Source organism: Pristis pectinata, chromosome 8 (genome assembly GCF_009764475.1).
Source record: "Pristis pectinata isolate sPriPec2 chromosome 8, sPriPec2.1.pri, whole genome shotgun sequence".
NCBI lineage: Eukaryota > Metazoa > Chordata > Chondrichthyes > Rhinopristiformes > Pristidae > Pristis > Pristis pectinata.
In genome coordinates, this window is record NC_067412.1 from 32,172,805 (window position 1) to 32,193,363 (window position 20,559).

A 20,559-nucleotide genomic window follows, 5' to 3' on the forward strand; every position below is an offset into this window, starting at 1 on the left:
TGGGGGCTGATATGATTGACATCCTACAATCACAACTTTATGTGAGGTATGATTCCAACCACTGAAATATTTTCCTTTTGATGCCTGTTGACTTTAGTGGGATCTAACCCACTAAATGCTGTAAGACCACCTTCACCCTTTTTGTACTCTAGTCCCTTTGATATAAATTAATTTCATTAATCTTTTTATAATTTTTTGTGCCTGGATCTCTGAATCTCTCTACTTTGTCCGCAGTTCTGACCTTCTTGCCATTTAGAAAATCCTCCGCTTCCTCTCTTTCTCAAGATTACCTGGGGAAGAAACATTATTCCATTTGATCAAAGGTAACTTGCCTCCAGGAGATTGACAGCGTAGCCCATCGCAAACGTGGTGAGATTTGCCATTGCTGAACGAGGCAAAAAGGACTTCGGAGAGAAAACAAGGGCAGCTTCTGTGTTTGCCCCAACAGAAAATGGTTCTGTAACAAATGAAGTGCAACAGTAAATGTTGAAAGTAGTTTTTTTCAATAGCATGATGTAGTTCAAGCTCATTCATAATTTTGCAGCATAAACATAACGATCTGGCCTCAACATCAGCATACAGGAGTTCAGAAAGTTCCAATTCTTACCAATTTTGGCAGCAAAGGTTTGGAAACAACTGTATCAGCTTAATGATTGCAACACAGTTGCAAGCATATGGCTCTTGATTCCTATAATTCATTTCATCAAATACTAATCTTGCATAACACAAGAACAGAAAATGCTGAAAATACTCAGTAGGTCAGGTAGTTTCTGTGGACAGAGCAACAGAATTAACATTCTCAAGACAATGACCTTTTTTCGGGAAGTTCTGTTTCATCAGTTGTGATAAGAGGCCATTGACCTGAAACATTAACTTTCTCTCTCCACACATGCCACCTAATCTGGTGTTTTTACTTCAGATTTCTGGCAACCATGGTATTTTGCTGCTGTGAGGTGCGTTTATGATAGTCCTTCTAACCACTCAAATTATTATAGTGTATAGAAGCCTATAATCCAGGAGCCAAAGTCCAGAATGCAGGTAGGATAACATTTACATACAAAAATAATGTATTAGTTATAGCTTCTCAACTTCAGCTGTAACTTCTTCTGCCTAGTTTTACTCTTTCCCCATCACATCAACTCATCTGGGGTGTTGTTAATTCTGGAGTCTTCTATACAGATATCAGAGCACCTTTCAGTACGGGAGACCTTATTATGCGTGTGACTTGTCTTTTAGAAGAGCTATCCAATTATTTTCACTTTCCTGCAAATATAATCCACATAATTTCGACCTGTACAATACTCTAAGGTACTGTTCTCCCAGGTGTGTCTTGAGAGTTAACAGAAGGTTTATCATAAATGATAAAGTAAATAAGATTTTTTTTGCAATAGCTGGTTGCATAATGTTTTAATTTCTGGGAATTATAAATTCAACACACAGACAGTGCATCTGGTTTATTGGCAAATGTTTTTGCATTACAAAGGGTCCTTTTATAATGTTTCTTCCACTGGGACTGCGGTATCCAAAAAAAATCTTTTGACTTGGAAACATATATTCAAGCTACAATACGCAAATCCAACTTCACAGCTAATTCCAAAAATTGTTACACCATTTTTTTTCCAAACATTTGCCAAATATAAAAAGGACAAACTGCATTTACTTATTAACCACTTGTTATGATTCTAAAGCTACCCAAAGCAAACTTTTAAATCACTAATTAGCCAGCATGACCATTAATTCTGCATTACATTTTTATACTGTACAAAATGATGTCACAGGTTCTGTGACCTCTACAAGTGGGGATGATACTTGAGTTAAAGTTAACAGATATCCCCTTTTAAAGTAATTGACATACACAGATCAAACGCATTGTCATTATACCTGATAGAAAAGTGGCATCCGTATATGATGAATATTTCCAGTGCTCTAGGTCAAAGTCTTTGCTGATGATATAATTGGGAAGTGATTCCCTCAGCTGCTGTTTGAGGGGGTCATTGGTTTCCATGAGCTGGGATAAATGGGTCCACACAAACGAGCCCACTGAGAAAACAAAGTTAATTGGTTAAAGAATGATTCACATCACACCACAGTGTTCAAACACACAAGCCACAGCTCAAAGATATATGATTCATTTACAGCAAGTTTATTGCAGGAATGTTTCCTCCACTCTCTGTTCCTGCTTAACAGCAGAAATATTTCAAAACATATTGACAATTCTTCTTATTAAATGGAGAATGATGACTTTTCAGTGACAACAAAAGAAAATTGTCACCAAAAATAAATCGCAGAGGTTATGTTGCTATCAATTCCGGTTTCAGAAATAAATTTGAAGTCAGTGCATCTTGGATCAATTTGTGCTAGATAAATTGATATTAGTTGTAAAATTATTCTTATCTGCATTTCACCTGACTTTTTAGCCATCAATAATCCAACCATACTGTATCTGTCATCCATACTCAGTGAACAGCAGGTAAGAGGAGGTAAAATAGAATGTGATATTCATCCATTCCTCTCTCCCCCCCCCCCCCCCCCCCCCTCCGATCTGGCCAACATTAACCTTAAACTACATGGCAAGTGCAACCAGACCAAGGCCACCAGGGGTCTGGTTAAATCAGCTCTGATAACTGTCAGGGTCTGATCTGTCATTTAACTGAGAGGTCTGCTTTCTTAATAGTTGGAAACATCTTGTAACTTTTCCACAATCATACATTTAAAAACTAGAAATTTTAGTTACTTTTAAAACATTACATCAGGTGGACCAGAGGGGTTGCCCAGGCTGGCTGAACCTACTGTGAACAGCAAGCGCAGCCAGGAAGGAAAGTTGGGCCACCTCTGTCCCAAGAATTCTTCCAGCTCTAAAATTCCTGCCCCACCCTTCACAACAGGGGACCCACCTGGAGCTCTAGTGGCAGGGCACTAGTGACAGGGCACTGAACAGTGGCTGTTCAGTATAACAGGGCAGCACGGTAGTGTAGCGGTTAGCGTGACACTATTGCCGTGCCAGTGATCGGATTTCAGACCGCCGCTGTCTGTAAGGAGTTTGTACATTCTCCCCATGTCTGCGTGGGTTTCCTCCGGGTGCTCCGGTTTCCTCCCACATTCCAAAGACGTACAGGTAGATTATCATGGGTTTAAATGTGCAGTGGGTTTAAATGTGCAGTGTGGACTCACTGGGCCGGAAGGGCCTGTTACCATGTTGTATAAATAAAGTTTTAAAGTTTTAAGAGGAGTTAAGGCCTGTGGCAGATCAACCATGATCACACTGAATGGCAGGGCAGGCTTGAGGGACCAGATGACCAACTCTTGCTCTTAATTTTCTTGTGTTTTTATATGGCCTTAAACTGCTGCTATTGAACACTGACAAGGCAGTAATTCCTATAGGGACCAGGTCTAGTGTATGGAAAATACCTGGGAGCCAAGATCTTTCCCAGCTTCAGCACACAAGACTGCAATTTGCTCTAATCTACAACGCAAATTTAAAATCAGGACCAACACATCAGCAACAACGTGTTATAAAACCATGATCTATTTTCTTAACAGTTAGAAACATTGTGTAACTTTTCCACAATTATGTGTTTAAAAACTAGGATTTTCAGTTGCTTTTAATACATTATTTCAAGTTACAGCGTGAAAGTTTGTAGCATACTTTCAATAAACTTGCCAATTAAATGGCATTGTTGAGAAGTTTTGATTACATCACTCATTGTCACAAACATGTCATTCAGTATAACAAAAATGGCCACTAAATGTTACTCCACCTAACATTGAGCATAAATCAATATTGTGGCTATAAAAATAGTACTGTTTCCATTTGTAAAAACTGAATTAGTAATAAGACAGCGTAATAATGATTTAACTGATTAGTAGCTCTTTCCTGGAAGTCTCATCAGATATATGTATAATGCTCTATTCAAATGCTTAACAGCAAATATCAAAGTGTGTCAATATTCCAACCTTGACTGGATCTTTCTTTCCGTAGAGTGAGGCCCACGATTTCAAACAGCTGATCACTGGGACATTTCATTAATGTGTAGTAAGCAGCAATTCGGAGCTCCACATCTTCATCCACTGTCCGATACAGCTGAACTAACACAGAGCGCTGAAAGCACAAACAGCATCAGCAAGAATGAAGAACTACATTAGGCAAACAAGACAAAAGGTCTGGTCACTTCAAGTAGATTTTGCATCAAACTTTGAATCATTATCGTGCACATTTAAAAAATAAACAAAATTTAATCAGAGCAGGCAAATTCCTCAGTGTAGGGATCTATAGATAAAAAGCAACAAACAATCTACCGGAGGAAGTCAGTGGGTTGAGCAGCATCAGTAGGGGGAAAGGAATTGTTGACACTTCAGATCGAAACTCTGCATCAGACCTGATGCAGGTTTCGACCGAAACATCAACAATTCCCTTTTCCCCTTACAAATGCTGCTTCAACCATTGAGTTCTGCCAGCAAATTGTTTGTTGCTCCAGGTTCCAGCATCTGCAGTCTCCTGTGTCTCCATAGATAAATAATCTGTTGTGAATGTTATCTTACATCAGCTTCGCAGGGAATTCTCCGGAAAGCATAAATAGAAGCAAGTCGCACTTGTAGCGGATTAGTTTTAGACTGCACACACTTATTCAGTGTCGGGATCAGAGCACCAGCAGCAAGACCTGCATTTCCAATTGCTTTCAAGGACATCAGCACCTGGGATTGCACAAAATCAATATTCATATTATTTTTGGCTCAGGTAAGAAACAAATATTAAACAGCAAATACATTTACACCAAAACAGAAAATAAACTATTTCTTTTCAGTTACATAATAGTTCTTGGGCTGAGTTTCTGTTTGGGAGAATCAATATAGATCGGAAATTTGGTCACACAGCTCACAATTTTCTAACCACTAATTTGTGCAGTTGGAAAATCATGTCTGACTTTCCAAGGTGCCCCCAGTGAACAAGGCACCACACTGACAGCATGAACTCAGCAAGTTACCTATGCTGAACTGATGCAGGTAATAAGAGGTTAGCATAGATTCCTGGAAGAGTGCTACTGGTGCTTGAGGTAAATATTCACCTGGATGTGGATGTGCAAATTACACAAGTACAAGAACTGGAATTAGTTTCTATACTAGGCTCTACAAAGCACTCGTTTTCATACAAGTAATTCTATGAGACAAAAAGAACAAAATGTTGAGAAATAAGTGAAATCTGCTTCAAAAGATTTTATCACAACATTTATTTTAAAGCCATCTTAAAGAAAGGGCACACTGTCCATTCATTTCTAGTATTTAGTTTGAAGTTACTTAGATTGGAAATCTCTTCTGTGGATTTTAATAGTTGCAATGGTATCACACTTCTTATTTCAAAATTTTTCACAGCTTTTTTTGTTAAATAACTTTATACTGGATATTAAGTTGGCATTTTAAAACAAAATCTAACCTATTTTAAAAATGTTGCCAAGCTCCAGAAATAAATCTTGTCCTCCTAACCCAAAGGATATAATGAACAAATTAGCTAGTAATCACCCTTCTAAAAATAACACAGTTGGTGATTGTGGGCATTTTTTGACTTCTGACAGAATGATAGAATAGCACAAGTGCAGCCATTCAGCCCATATGATGTGTGCCAACCCCTGTGAAAACCAAACCACTTTCTTCCATTCCTCCAGTCTTTCCCATATCCCCACATTTATTATTCTCCTTCAAGTATATAAGCAATTCTGTTTTGAAGGCTATTTTTGAATGTGTACCCACCACCGCTCCTTAACAGTCACTCAGCTAACAACAGGAAAATTTTACCGTCACTATATAATGAGATCTCTTTCTCCCCATAGGTTAGTTGCTGATTAAATTCTTATGACTTTTGTTGCAATTTCAAATCCTAACAATTTGTTGCACAGAAAGGTATTTGTTCAAGTTGTCTCTGGTTCTTTTGTCTATAAGCTTAAATCTGTTGTCCCTCACAATCAACTAGTCAGCAGTTGGAAATACTGGTGAGAAATGAGGATCCTAAGAGTGTCAAGGCTTATTTATAAATAAGTGAGAGCTTTGTGGAGTCTGGTTTAGAAACTAATTCCAGTTCTTGTACTTGTCTAACTTACACATCCACGTTCAGGTCAACATTTACCTTAAACATCACTAGCACTTTTCCAGGAACCTATGCTAACCTCTTATTATCTGCATCAGTGTATTTACCTATTTGTGGGCTGAATTCCTCCAGAAACTATGATAGGAAGGGAGTTTGTACACATAGACTGAACGTCTGCCAGGAAATACACTGGGTAGGTGCATCATGACAATCCTGGTACTACCATTTTGGAGTGTGATGGCCTTCTCTTAACCTCACATGGTTAGCTCAACATTTAAGCTGCACTATTTGATGAGATGATTCACTTTTTACTGGTTAGTTGCTAGTTAACTGCTAATGGTTGTTGAGGTGATTGTATAAGCATCTGGTGCTTTCTGCAAATACTTCAAGTCTGCAGGGTGTGACGTGGCAGGTGCTGAAGAATGTTTAGTTTATTTCAAGTCTCTTCTACAAGCAAGTTGTCGAGTGCATTAGTGGACATTCCCGTGGAGTACTGCAGAACGAGGAGAATAAACAGAGAGCAACAAAATTCCTTCCACTGCTAGAAAAGGGAGGTAGAGGAGGAGGTGGGGTGGAGTGGAGTGGGGTAGGACATATATCTTGGTATGTCTGCCCAGTGTCTTCAAGGAACTATCCTCCTATCTGAAGCTTAGAGAAGAATACTGTACATGACTTCAGCAGTTCAGTAAGGATTTCCTCAAAGAAAACAAAAACATACTCTGCAGATGCAGTGTTTTGCTTTTCCAGTGAGTATCACTTTCAGATTTTTTCTTTCTCCTTTTGTTTCTTCTCTCTATTCAGGTTCAGTTGTGTTCTTCTACTTACATCTCCTTTAGTTAGATCACGTGATTAATGAGGCTTCACCACCTTCCCCCAGCCAACACCACGGCAACTTGTGTCATTCAGTCTCACCCCACCCCTATCACAGACATTTCCCTTGTTCCCTTCACTCCTCCCCATTCTTTCCAATCTGAAACATGTTTGCCCTCTAACTTTTCTCAGTTGTGATGAAATGATATTGAACTGAAACATGAACTCTTATCTCCATCCACAGATTATGCCTGACCTGCTGACAACAATTATCCTAAGGGAAATCTGTTTGTTGCCACAGCCCCAAGTACAACCAACAGAGCAGGACAAGGACTGTATTGTTAAAGTGACCACAGTGACAAACTTTTCTCAGTCATCTTTCTAGGCCGAAGGTGGAGATATTTGGAAAATCTGGAAGTTTGCCATCCAGTGTTGTGTAAGAGAAGTCACTGATGCTCTCCATTCAAAGAGAGCCATGTTTCGTTCTCTGTTTTTTGGAAACCAACAGGCAAAAAGAAAACAATGTTTTGCTGGGATTGCAAGTTTCCTCTCTGTACAGGAGACCATTGACTGCACACATATTGCTCTGCAGCTGCCACATATCAAATCCACCTGAGACTGGAACTAAACACATTCCCTTGATGCCTAGTTGTGGCGTGACCACAGGTAACAAATTATGCAGTTCAATGCTGAATACCCAACAACAGTCATTGTTCCTTCATTCAGTGGCAGTCTGCTGTGCCAGCTGCATTTAAGCTGCCAGTGTTAAGCCAAGGATGGCTACTGTGTGACAAGGGCTATCTGCTGATGGCTCCTATACACAATGCATGCATATCTGAGCAATGCACATTAAAAAAAATGCCATGCTGCCACATGAAAACTGATAAAGCAGACCGTCGTCTTGCTGAAACAAGGCTTCTGCTGCCTGGCCTGCTCTGAAGTAGCCCTACAGTACATAAGAAAAGGAGCAGGAGAAGGCCATTCGGCCCTTTGTGCCTCTTCTGTTATTCAATAAGATCATGGCCGATTTTCCACCTCAGTGCCACCTTCCCGCACTAAATCCAGATTCCTAGAACCCCTTAGTACCGGAAGATCTATCCATTTCTTGAATATACAACAACCTAGCTCTCGAGTAGATAATTCCAGAGATTCCTCAACCTCTGGGTGAAGAAATTTATTCTCATCACTGTCTTGAGTGACTGACCCTTATTTTAATACTCTGACCCCTAGTTCTAGATACACCAGCAAAGGGAAATATCAGCTTCACATCTGGAGTCTTGGAGAGATAAAGCATATAAACTGGCCCTTCGGCCCACTGAGTCCATGCCGACTATTAACCACCTATTTACACTAATCCTACATTAATCCCATTTTTTATTCTTCCCACATTCTCAAGTCTCTCCCAGATTCTACCACTCACCTACCTGCTAGGGACAATTTACAGTGGACAATTAACCTAACAATCCAAACGACTTTGGGATGTGGGAGGAAACCAGAGATGGGGGCCTCTGTCTGTCAAGACTTAACATCATGTCTTAACATCTATCCTGTCAGGCCCCTTAAGAATCTTGTATATTTCAACGAAATACCCCTCATTCTTCTTAATTCAACAATCCTTCCATAACTGAGCAATACGTGCCTTGACTTCACTGCAGAAATAAAAGCTACCCAAAGTAAGCATTTTGTGGGACAACTGCCAGCACCTGCTCCGGAGACAATGCACTTCTCTTTTATGAGGTGCAGGCTACTTTTAAACAGTGCAGGTCTGTCTTGGCAGATGCAAGCCACTCCTGACTTTGATCCAACAGCTGATGTAACCAACCAATCAAAGAGGCTGGCTAATGAACTCACTAAAGTGAACAGGTAGTGCAAAGTTATGTTGCCTGCATTTCAGTTTAACAGCAGGATAACTGAGCACTGTAACTCCTGTGCCCGCTTTTGGAGGGCTATTTAACCCTCGGTCTTTATTCTATTTACCCTATATGATTTCAAACACCTCAGTCAAATCTCCTCTTAACCTTCTCTGCTGCTTCTCCATTTTATCCTCAAATTTTTTTCTCAATAAAATGATAATGTTTATGAGATCTTGGAAGAACTGAGTCTGAAGAAGCTGCCTCAGTGTGCATATTTAAAAAGGCTAGTCAAGGAATATTTGCTACACTCATTTAATTCCAAAAACTTGGTAGAATAAATTTAGCCCATCTAACAGCTCAGCATTGAAGGTATTCTGAGGTTAGAAGACAAGAAGCTATTACACGACACCTTTAAGTAAACATCACTGGAATGTTTAGATTGTATTATTTAAATCAGAAAATGCCTTCACATTCTAAACATTCCATTATTTCCTCTACATAAGACATTGGCTTGGCCCACGTGTGCTTAGTAAGCATAAGCTTTTACAATTTCTATTTTTATCTACAAAGCAGTTTGGTTTCCCTGGCCTCTGAAATCTTGACAGCTAAAACCAGGAGAGGAGGGTTGTATCCACAAAGTTAATCCAAGTCAATCTAAACAAATTGCGAATTGATTTATGGAGCTGGCCTTTATGCAACTTTTGGGATTAGGCAAATTACACGATGCACTTATATATTTTTTTTGTCTTTCTTTATATATATATATATATATACACACACACACTTAAAAATTTTGAGCTATGGTAATTCTTCCGTTGGTAAGCACTGTTTTATCTGACTGCACTTGCTTATTATGACACAGGAAGAGGTAATTCGGCCCATTAGGTCCATACCAGTTTCCAGCAAAGGAATGCCATCAGTCCTGTTCCCCTTCTCCTTATTTCCCTGCAAACCTGTAATTTACTGTCTCTCACATGCCCAGCAACATGACCACTAATGAAGGTTAGATAAGAAAAAAATGATGGGCTGGTGCCTTACTAATATACTACCATTTTAATTTTTGTTGTACTTTACCATTTTGGTTGTAAATATGTACTCTGCATTTATTGAACATTGCAAATAATTCTTACATTTCTAAAATATATGCCTCTTAAAATTTGTTTCCTTAATGTGAAAGTCATGGAAAGCAACTCAAAGTAGTTTATTAGATTCTATTCTGTACACATGTACTTCAAATCCATGCATATATGGGAGCATTAATGGGTGAGGATTGCACATTGTAAAATATGAAGGCCTCCCTCCAACTGTTGAATGCAATATTTTCCTACCTCTAATAAAAAGAGAAAATGCTGGAAACACTCAGCAGGTCAGGCAGCATCTGTGGAAAGAGAAACAAAGTTAACATTTCAGGTCAAAGACCCTTTGTCTGACCCCTTTGTCAGAGTGTTTCCAGCATTTTCTGTTTTAATTTCAGATTTGCATTATTTGCAGTTTTTTAAAATTTTCATATTCCTACCTTTTCCCTTTTCTCAGACTCCCGTGCTTTACAGTTTCCTTGGACATAACTTTCCAGAATCTTCATAAACTCCTGTACCTCAGGTACTGCTTGACATCTTCTGTTTTTTGAACAAAAGTTATGAAGCAGTGAAGAAGTTCCAAGAAAGGTCTGCCTACTTGCATCTGGTGATTCCATCAGAGCCTGTAAATGAAAGTCCATCAGATTTGCAAGTCTAGGCACTTCACAGTAATTGAAGATTGATAGTCACACATACTATACTCATTCCTACTCTTCTTCCAAAAGAAACATACAGTTCAGTGCTATTCAGTCAATAATGCTGATTTGCTTATTTTAACTCGGTGCAATATAGTATGCATGTGATTAGTTTACTCTGTCAGAACATGCAAGCTAATTTTTCCAGTTCTGCACATTTGACTTTGTTCTATCTGTAATTCAACACACCCATTTGTTAAGTGCATGATGCTGTTGAGGCTAACAAAACATGTGTGAAATAAAGATTTAGAAGTTAGCACCAGGGAACATAACCATAAAATGACCGTGCATTATTGTGAAATTCCAAATGGCTTACTAACCACATTAATCCAAGAGAGTTTGTTAACCCTGTTTAGTCTGACCTACACACAGTACTTCAGCCCATTATATGGCTGTCTCTTCATGCCTCCATGATGGTCTAGCAAGTTGTAACAAGATATAAAATGATAATTAAGAGTGGGCAACTTTAATTGCCTTGATAGCATTGCTCCCATCTCATAAGGCAAATAAAAAACTATCGAATCTATCAAGCCCCAGACTACAGACTACTGCTTTCTCATGGCCACCTTTGAATTTAATCCAGTCACCCAGTGTTTTCTCACAAAACAATTTTAAACCATATTAAAAGTGTAAATCACTTTACAACTGAATTAAATAGAAAGCAACTTCTCACAGTAATTGTGGCGACCATCGATGCTGTAGGTTCTGGAATGAAAGCCAAGGACCACAGAAAGGTATCGGTTCTGTCTTTATCCAGCTCTTTAGACAGAATGATTTCTGTCAGGAAACTGATACATGCTTCGGTTCCACAAGCTGGTAAAGTGTCCACCAGAGGCTGCCTAAGAATGTACAAAGCACAGTATCAGTCAGTTAGACAAATTTTCCCTTCGTGGGCCCTATTACTGGGAATTTAGAAAGTATGTGTTTCAGACCAATCAGCCTTTGCTTTGGTAGAAAAGTACTCCAGTGACTTAATTCTTGTATCACACACCATTTCACTTAATTCTAGGTCTTTTTCTAAATGCTCTGAACCAGATGCTGAAAGAGCTACAGGTAACACTTCCTACAGCGCCACCACTTTATTATCAGCTTGGTCTTCTCCCACAATAGCACAGCTATGATTGGTTATGTTCTCATGTGGATCACTGTCAAACTAACCTGAAGGCACCAGTAATATTACTTTATAGAACCCAGTGTAAAAATGATTTGCAGGGTTTGCCCATCACCATGTAATGCTTTTCCAATCATTCATTTAATAGCTAAAAATCACAAACTGGGGATCATGGAAGCGGAAACCAAAACTTAAACTTCAGTTGCAGAAAATTTCCAATGGCATGGTACGGAATAGCTGACTCGGGTCAATTATTTGGTTTAATACCATGTAGCATATATTATTTAATTTCTGAAATGCAGCAATATTTTGTGTTTACCTCATCAAGATTGTACAGTCTAATTGAAATGAATTAGTAGATTAATTGCTGCTGGGAGGAATAAATTGCATATGAGGAGATGTTTGTAAATTCCAGGTTCAATGTCATAAGAAACCCACATAAACTGCCTGCCTCTCTTTCTTCTTTTCCCTTCCAGTCATAATATGGTAATCAAATACTATATTCACATATCTTTGCAGGGGCCAAAGAAAATAGAACAAGTGAAATTGATAAAATTAGTTAAACATAACTGTCCATACATCAGATAAGGCACAAAGTAAAGAAACTTTTCAGTAATAGTTCACACTCCCTGAGGAATCAAGTGCTATGGTTTGAATTATTCCCTCTTTGTCTCAGAGAAATTGTGGCATTGCTTTAACCTATATTACCTTGTTAATGCTGCACCTACACTGTAATTATCATGCATAACTTGTGAGTTTAATAATTAGTGCACAAATCCAGAAATTTCCTGTAAATAACATGGAGCCCAAGATTGTCTTAATGACAAAATATTTTTAAAAATATCAAGAGGCAAAAAATATCAAGGGGACCTTGCTGGAAAAATAACTGTAGCTAATGACGCATGATGTCACTAATATGCAAATTCAGGAAATTAAGGAGTATACATGAGTTTCAAATCTTCAGAATTTTCTTCTCAATTTTTACTCCACACTGCACAAACTCCATTCCATCCTTGGGCTCCATGTTACTTATAGGAAATTTCTGGATTTGTGCACTAATTATTAAACTTATAAGTTATGCATGATAATTACAGTGTAAGTGCTGCATTAATAAGGTAATATATGTTAAAGCAATCCACAGTTTATCTGAGACAAAGAAGGAATAATTCAAGCCATAGCACTTGATTCCTCAGGGAGTGTGAACTATTACTGAAAGGTTACTTTACCCTGTGCCTTATTTTTTCTCTCACCATCTGAAGAGCCTTTCCGTCTCATCTCAGATAAAGTTATCCTTTCAGTCTTAGAGTCATAGAGCAATACAGCATGGATACAGGCCCTTCGGCCCAATCAGTCCATGCTGACTATGGTGCCCACCCAGCTAGTCCCAATTTCCTGAGTTCAGCCCATATCCCTCCGAGCCGCGCACTCCATGTGCTTCTTAAATGATACTGTTGTACCTGTGTCAACCACTTCCTCTGGCAGCTCGTTCCATATACTCACCACCTTCTGTGTGAAAAAGTGGCCCCTCAGGTCCCTTTCAAATATTTCCCCTCTCACCCTAAACCTCTGCCCCCTAGCTTTGGACTCCCCTACCCTGGGGAAAAGACTGTTACCATCCACCTTGCCTATGCCTCTCATAATTTTAAACACTTCTATAAGTTGGCCCCTCATTCTCCTATGTCCCAAGGAATAAAGACCTAGCCTGGCCAACCTCTCCCTATAACTCAGGCCCTCTAGTCTCAGCAACATACTCGTAAATCTTTTTGATTGTAAAGGTGGCACTTTCCTGTAGCAACTCCCCATGTAACACTTTTAGCAGCTTTTATAAGACAAGATATTTATTCATTCGTCACATGTACATCAAAACACACAGTGAAGTGCGTTCCCCTTAGTGTCAAAATTGTAACTTTGCATTCCTCCAAGGCCTCTTATTACCTTTTTTTGATAATGTAGCGATAACAAGTATTGCAGTACTCCAAGTGAGGTGTCAGGTCCTGTACAGGTTTAACCTAAGTTTTCTGCTTTTCAAATTCTTGGAAATAAATCCCAGTGCTTAATTTGCTTCTTCCAAGGTTATAATAACCTATGTCTTTATCTTTACAGAGTTTTGTATCCTTATCACCTAGATCTCCTGGCTCACCTACCTGAGTCAGGCTCCTGTTATCCAATCAATGTGTGGTCTCTTCATTTTTCCTACCAAAATGCATCATCTCACATTCATATTGAAATCCATTTGCCAATTTCATGTCTGATCTGCAAATATTTAATATCTTCCCGTGTTTTGTTGCTTGTTCCTTTACATCAACAGTAGCTTCTATTTTGATGATATACATAACATTTTGAAATTATATTTGAATTTTAAGATTTGGTAAGAAATGAATAAGATAAACTTCCATGTACCCAATGTTTAATTGGAGGAAATTCTGGCATATTCCAAACTGGTATTGGATGAGTAATCTTCCAAAACAGAGGAGGCTCTGGCCAAAAAGGTGGTGGAGGCATAAAAACCACTGAAACCAGCTCTATGGGGGAACTGTCCATTTGCCTATGGACAGCACCACTAGAGGTTATTTATCCAGAAATTCAATCGCATATTGCTGTTTACTTTCAGTACTATGCAACTGAAAGTTAACATGGACAGAGGTGAAAGTAACTTAAAATTCATATCATTAACATTGTCACTTTAACTTATTTGTACTGAATGTGTTGGCCACTTTCTTGCTGGTACACCATGCCAGCCCACTTTTACCTCTGAACCTGGATTGAGTCACAATCTTGGCCGTCTTGTGTCATGAGTGTCATTCGGGAAGTTCTTCCTATTGTGAAACATCACTGCAACTTCAACACAATTTTGTCATCAGTACAGAGTCAGATATTCATGGAGGGATATGGCAGGGAAACAGGCCCTTCGGCCCACCAAATTCACGCTGACCATTGACTGCCCATTTATGCTAATTGCATATTAATCAGATTTTTTTATTCTCCCCACATTGACGCCTGTGTTTATGTCACTCCCTGTGTAATGTTCCTTTTAGAGCACAGCAAAGTGCATCTCCCAAACAGAAGACCTAAAACCCTTACCGTCCCTGCAGATGCCTGGGCCAGAGCACCTTGCTATCCACGAATGCCCATCTCTGAACACTCTTGGACAACGTGGTCTTGAAAATACAGTGAACTAAGGGACCTGCAAGGTGAGTAACACACTTACCTTTATCCTGGTCGGCATCGTTCCCCACCACCACCACACTTAAACAACTGGGGTCTCCAGAACCACTGATCTGCACCCCCATGCCCTAAAATTCCCCAGCCTTTGTTGCAGCTCCTCCACATCCAATAACTGCATTCCAGACTTAATTCCTGTTCTTCTACCAAATCATACCAACCTCTCCTATCTCATCACCCTCCTTTTCTTAAATGCCAAACCTCAGTCACCCTTCCCAAAACAAGAAGTCTGTATGATTCCACTCCCAGCTCCCAGCCACAAGAAGACTGGCCAAAAGCCCCTCCCATCCTCATACAAGTTGGTGCTGGAGCACCATCTATACCAGTAAGAACCCGATCCGAGGGTCCCCTAGTCACAGGCCCCCTCAGGTCACAACTAAATTTTGAACTGTTGTATCAACTATGAAAGAAGTTATTGTTTGACCTTATCTACACCATACTCATTCACTCTTGAGGTGGGAGGGTAGTGAACTTCTAGGTAAGTATCTATAGGCATGTGATCAATTTCCACACATCTGCTAATGGAAGTGAGAGGCAGAAGGTGGCAAAGGTATTCCAGAGAGGTCCTTGCCAGAATGACAATTGCTGAAGTGGTATGTCATACATTGGGACAAGAGGGGACAGAATCATTCTAGGGGCAATGATGGATGAGTGGATCATGGATGAGTGACAGTGGAAGACAGTTCAGTGATCAACTGCATTGAATACCGTGAAGCTGTGAAGGAGGATAACATATATTATAATGGATAATGTTGTTGTTCTCTGTACTTATAGTCTCAGAATTGCAGGCAGGACAGAAGCATAGCTAAAGAGGATTGTGGGAGAAATCAGTAAAAAGCTGGGTTCTAGTGATGCGTTCAAGGACTTTAGTGAGGAAAGAGAAGTTTGGAATCGGCAACAGTTGACAGAAATGAGTTTACCTGTAGAGATACGATTGGCTCTTGGGGACAGGGTTGGGAGTCACACTCTTAAAGATATCTGTTTGATACAAATATTTCTGGAGCAACACACAAATTGCTGGAGGACTCAGAGGGTCAAGCAGCATCTGTGGAGGCACTGGGATGGTCAACATTTCAGATTAAGACTATGCATCAGTCTTGATCCAGGGTCTCAACCTGAAACATCGACCCTCTGCCTCCACAGATGCTGCTTGACCTGTTGGATCCCACCAGTGGTTTTTTTTGCTCCAGATTCCAACATCTGCAGTTTCTTCCATCTCCTGAAATATTTCGGGGTTTGGCAAGTGTAAAGCATTGATACAGATATAACCAGGTCATACAAGGAAGGCTACTCATACACACAAGCCTGTTCCATAATTCAATTGATCATAGCTGATGTGGACCTCAACTCCAGTTACCCAACCTCAATAAAGTTGCTGCTTCATGTCTTGACAATCTGATTTAACCTGACATCCATAGGCTTTTTGGGGAATGAATTTCAGATTTCCATTTCATTTTGTTTCCTGCTTTTGCTTCTAGGTGAAAAGCAAAACACTTCAGGTGCCAGAAATCTAAAATAAATCCAGGAAAAAACAGTTGTTTGGGGCCCCAGTCAGGCACTGAAGATGACTTGGGTTCTGAGGCAACTGATGAGCCTTAATCTGCACTTGCAGACTCTGCCACAGTATGACGCTGCATTTTCTGTTATTATTTTACTTCTGGATGATCCAATTTTAATATCGCATTCCTCTTCCAGACTTCCTCCATCAGTGGAAATAGCTTCTCAGCATCTGCTACTTCTACTATTTTAAATAACTCAATCAAATCAACATTCTAAGATCAAGGGAATCCAACCTTTTAATCGTTCACATTATTCTGGTCCCAAGGTACCCTCCTATCTATGCCATCGAGTACCAGCTATCTGTAGATGCTGGTTAGGACTCATCAGCTGCCTCGGAACCCACAGAAATGGAGTGAGAGCATGTTGGCCTCAACCCTGAAACACGATCCAAGAAGAATGCTGGTGACTGGTTGGTTGAAAATTTGATGTTTTTGAGGCTGGTTGTCAGCCAATAATAGCCCATTTCTTTGAAACTGATGTGCCATAGAATCATGAAGTCATAAAGTTGTACAGCACAGAAACAGGCCCTTCAGCCCACCACATCCACACTGACCTTTTTCCCCCATCTACACTAATCCCATTTACTCTCAGTAGGACTCCATCCAAAATAAAGACTACAAGCCATGAAACAGCACCAGTTAGGAAAAGTATGCATTCCTGTGATTTTAAACAGTAAATGGAATCATACAACATAGGCAGAAAAAGAAAGTAATAAAAGTAGAGGAGAGTCAAGGAAAAGCAGCACAGAGGAAGGTACAGTGAGTAGTCACAGCTTATTTTTAATTTGGACTTGTAGTTTGATTTGTAATTTTTGGTCCTTTTCATTACTTCATTATCATTGTATGTAAGCTGTAAAATAAAACTGACTTCCCTAGACGGACTCACATTTCCTTGAACCTGCCAGCAGTTGAATGGGTAAAATTAGCTCAAAGTTGAAAATCAGTAGACTTTGCACACATTGTTTTCTAAATTCTTTGGATAAGCGCTAAGAACATGGTTGCACTTAACTACTTCATCTTGCGGTCTATGATGGCTGTACAACTGGTTGGTCCCTGGCCCATAACAATGCACTCTGCCAACAATAATGCACATGTTCCCAGATGAGTTCCAACTAGTCAGTGTTATCTATGAATGACTAACAGCAGAAAGTCTAAAACATAAGGGAAAGTCAAATAATTTTTAAGCGATGTCTCCTGGCCAGGATGGATTTTATGAATTAGTTGTCTTGGCACACACCTTCATGCAGTGTGACCATATATCAAAAAGTTGGATGCGTTGACCTCAGTGAATTAAACTATGTGTGCACACATAGTTCGAGCACGCATGCTCAAATTTCCATTAGGTTTTACTATGACAAGAAGATATGTGACTAGAATCCTACTACTCTACTCTGGTTACAGGTATCACTGACAATGATGAGCATTCACCAAAACTAAATGCCAGCATATTTTTTTAAGAGTCTAAATTTAGTTTATGAGGCTGGAATACACAGTTAGAACTGCTTTTTCTGAAAGACTGAACATTCTAGTCAGAATAGGTTTAGTTCAATGTAGGTCATACTTATCGCTGGCCTGGACAGTGAGAAATTTGATGAGGCTGTACACTGGGCTATACACTGGTATTATGTACAAAGATAAGAGTACTCAGCGATCCATCAAGTAGATGACTTCTTAAAAGTAAAACGACATTGGCCTAGATCTTCAAACAGCTGAGTTTATGGAGTAAAACAGTGCAGCGCAAACCACCAGCTCTTTGGCTGGGAAATCTGCCCAATGAACCAACACAAGTAATCCAGTCCTATTGAAATCGACAGGAGGGAACAACTGCTGGAGCGATGGCAAGGGGATCATTTTATTTTATGTAACAGCTGGTTTAGATGCATGTCATTGTGTTTTATTTAATGTTTTACTTGTTTTAAATTTTAAAAGGTCTTTTTTTAATAGTTCCTTGGTGTTTGTGAATGTCGAAGATAGCTCTTTGTTGCCTCCACCTGTCACCTCCCAGCCTCTGTTGCTATTTCCACTCTTTCCTCCTCAATTTGCCTGTCAGCCCTCCTCACCTGGATCCACCTATCATTTGCCAGAACTTGCTCCACCCCTTTCCCTCACCTCTTTATATTGGCTGTCTCCACTTTACTCTTTCAGCCCAGAAAAGGATCTCAACCCAAAATGTCAACTGTCCATTTCCCTCCACAGATGCTGCCTGACCCACTGAGTTTCTCCAGCAGCTTGTTTTTTTGCTCCAGATTCTGCAGTCTCTTGTGTCTTCAAAACATTCAATGTCAGTTCTAATAAAGGATCCTGGACCTGAAATGTGAACTGTTTCTCTTTCCACAGATGCTCCCTGACCTGCTGAGTGTTTCCAACATTGTCTGTTTTTATTTGAGGTTTCCAGCATCTTCAGTTATTGAGTTATAAAACATTCAATCTCAGTGACAGCTCTAATAGTTGGTGAGCCCAAGGACAGGACCTCACTGGCTGTCAAAGACATGGTGGGAGTGCAATGGACCACTTCTCGGAGAGTCCCTTGACTGCACCATGCTGTAAGGGGCCTCTCTAGTAAGCTTGGAGCCATGCTGCAAGGAATAGTGTGTTTCAAGGGATAGAAAACTAGCTTTCTCAGGTAAAAGAAACAAAGAAAGGACACATGACCACAGGACATCTAGAGGTACAACAGCCAATTAGTCTACAACAATGTTCCAGCAACAATTGTACACATGAAGAGTTAATCTCTTTTGCTGTCGGTTGAAAGGTAACTGTCAAAATGGTTCTGGTTGCAGGGTCATTAAGCATGTACGATTAAGGAGATTATCACAGAGAAGTTACTGGTGCAGATCGCATTTTCACTTCAGTCTTGACTTAACTGCTCATATCTCCCTGACAAGTGGCTTGGAACAACCACACAAATGCATGTACTCAGCGCCAGCAGGAAGAAATGGCTTTCCTTGAAAGGCCACAAACTTAAAAATATTTGGAAAACCTTGGACTGGATTTTCTGGTTAGCAATGAAGTAAGACTGTTGATCATGAAGAAAGGTGCCAATAAATATCTAAAGATCTAGGTGTGTGTGTTTCCTTTCCCAATGCCACTTCTTGTCAGCTACATGGAATTTTTGCCACAGAAACGTTGCCATATATGGCAGCTGATAGTCACAAAGAAGAAATGTCACCAACAACAAAAAGAATGTAAGAAGCGCAAAGTTTAACTCATTTTATACAGCTCAAAATAGAACTTGTTGGCATTGAACAGCTGGCTTTTGCCCCCCTATTAGAGACTCCAGTGCACACACAGAAATTCCAAATTTGTGGGCCACTCCACATTGCAGTTTCCTCAACTCTGCTCTGATGTTGGACTCCTTAACAGTCCAATATGTAGCCCAAGCCTGCTGTAATTTCCCAGTAGTTATACTGGGGAACCTGCACCAAGGTTGCAATCCATCTTTTGATGCTGAGACAAGTCCCTTCACCAGCTTTTACGCTCAATTCACTCTACCCAAACCCTCTATTGCACCTCCTGGCCAGACTACACACTCCCTAGCTGAGCGGACAGGCCAAGCTTTTCTTTCGCAGCCTCATCAAGTGAGAGAACAAAGTGAACCTTGTCAACTTCAGGAAGGCCCACCCCCTAAGCTAAGAGCACTCCTGCAGCTGCAATATGTGCCAGCACAATTCTGTTTGTGAACAGAGTTTGTTTATTTTAACCATGTATGCTTAGTCTTGTCTGCTGCCCAAGAACGGAAGGTACACCATTCTGAATCCATTTTATAAATGCAAGTCTCTCTTTCTTTCATAGTTTCTTAATGAATGATAAGTAGTCAAGTGAAAATTGACACAGGACATCTATCCAGCTTCATCTCTGCTATCAGTAACTTCCAGTGAAAATAAGAAACGTAGAATTGCAGGGAATATTCATACTCCACCCTCTGGTCAGTTGACCAGCTTGAATTCCCTGGGGATCGATCTTAGCTGAAAAATTGAACAGTTGCAGCTTGCTCAGTCAATTAAAAAAAAGGAAAAAGAAATTATTCAAAAGGTCAATTGTTAAATAATCTCTAACGTATCAAAAAATGTGTACCAGCTATAGAACCAATTTTCATCTTGCTGGGTTGAAAATATGGACATGTTTTAATGCACAGGCTGTGAGGTTTATATACCTAA

General features: G+C 39.8%; 1 protein-coding gene across 1 annotated transcript in view; it reads right to left on the reverse strand.

Moving 5' to 3' along the window:
- The window catches only part of LOC127573285 (apolipophorins-like), a 159,983-nt gene that overhangs the window by 75,041 nt on the left and 64,383 nt on the right, over window positions 1–20,559 (reverse strand). Inside the window, exons 9-14 of the mRNA XM_052021337.1 lie at window positions 11,184–11,349; window positions 10,256–10,438; window positions 4,540–4,692; window positions 3,955–4,099; window positions 1,882–2,040; window positions 333–457 (exon numbers count right to left, since the gene is read on the reverse strand). Coding sequence (XP_051877297.1) covers window positions 333–457; window positions 1,882–2,040; window positions 3,955–4,099; window positions 4,540–4,692; window positions 10,256–10,438; window positions 11,184–11,349 — 931 coding nt within the window. The remainder of the gene's footprint in view (window positions 1–332; window positions 458–1,881; window positions 2,041–3,954; window positions 4,100–4,539; window positions 4,693–10,255; window positions 10,439–11,183; window positions 11,350–20,559) is intronic.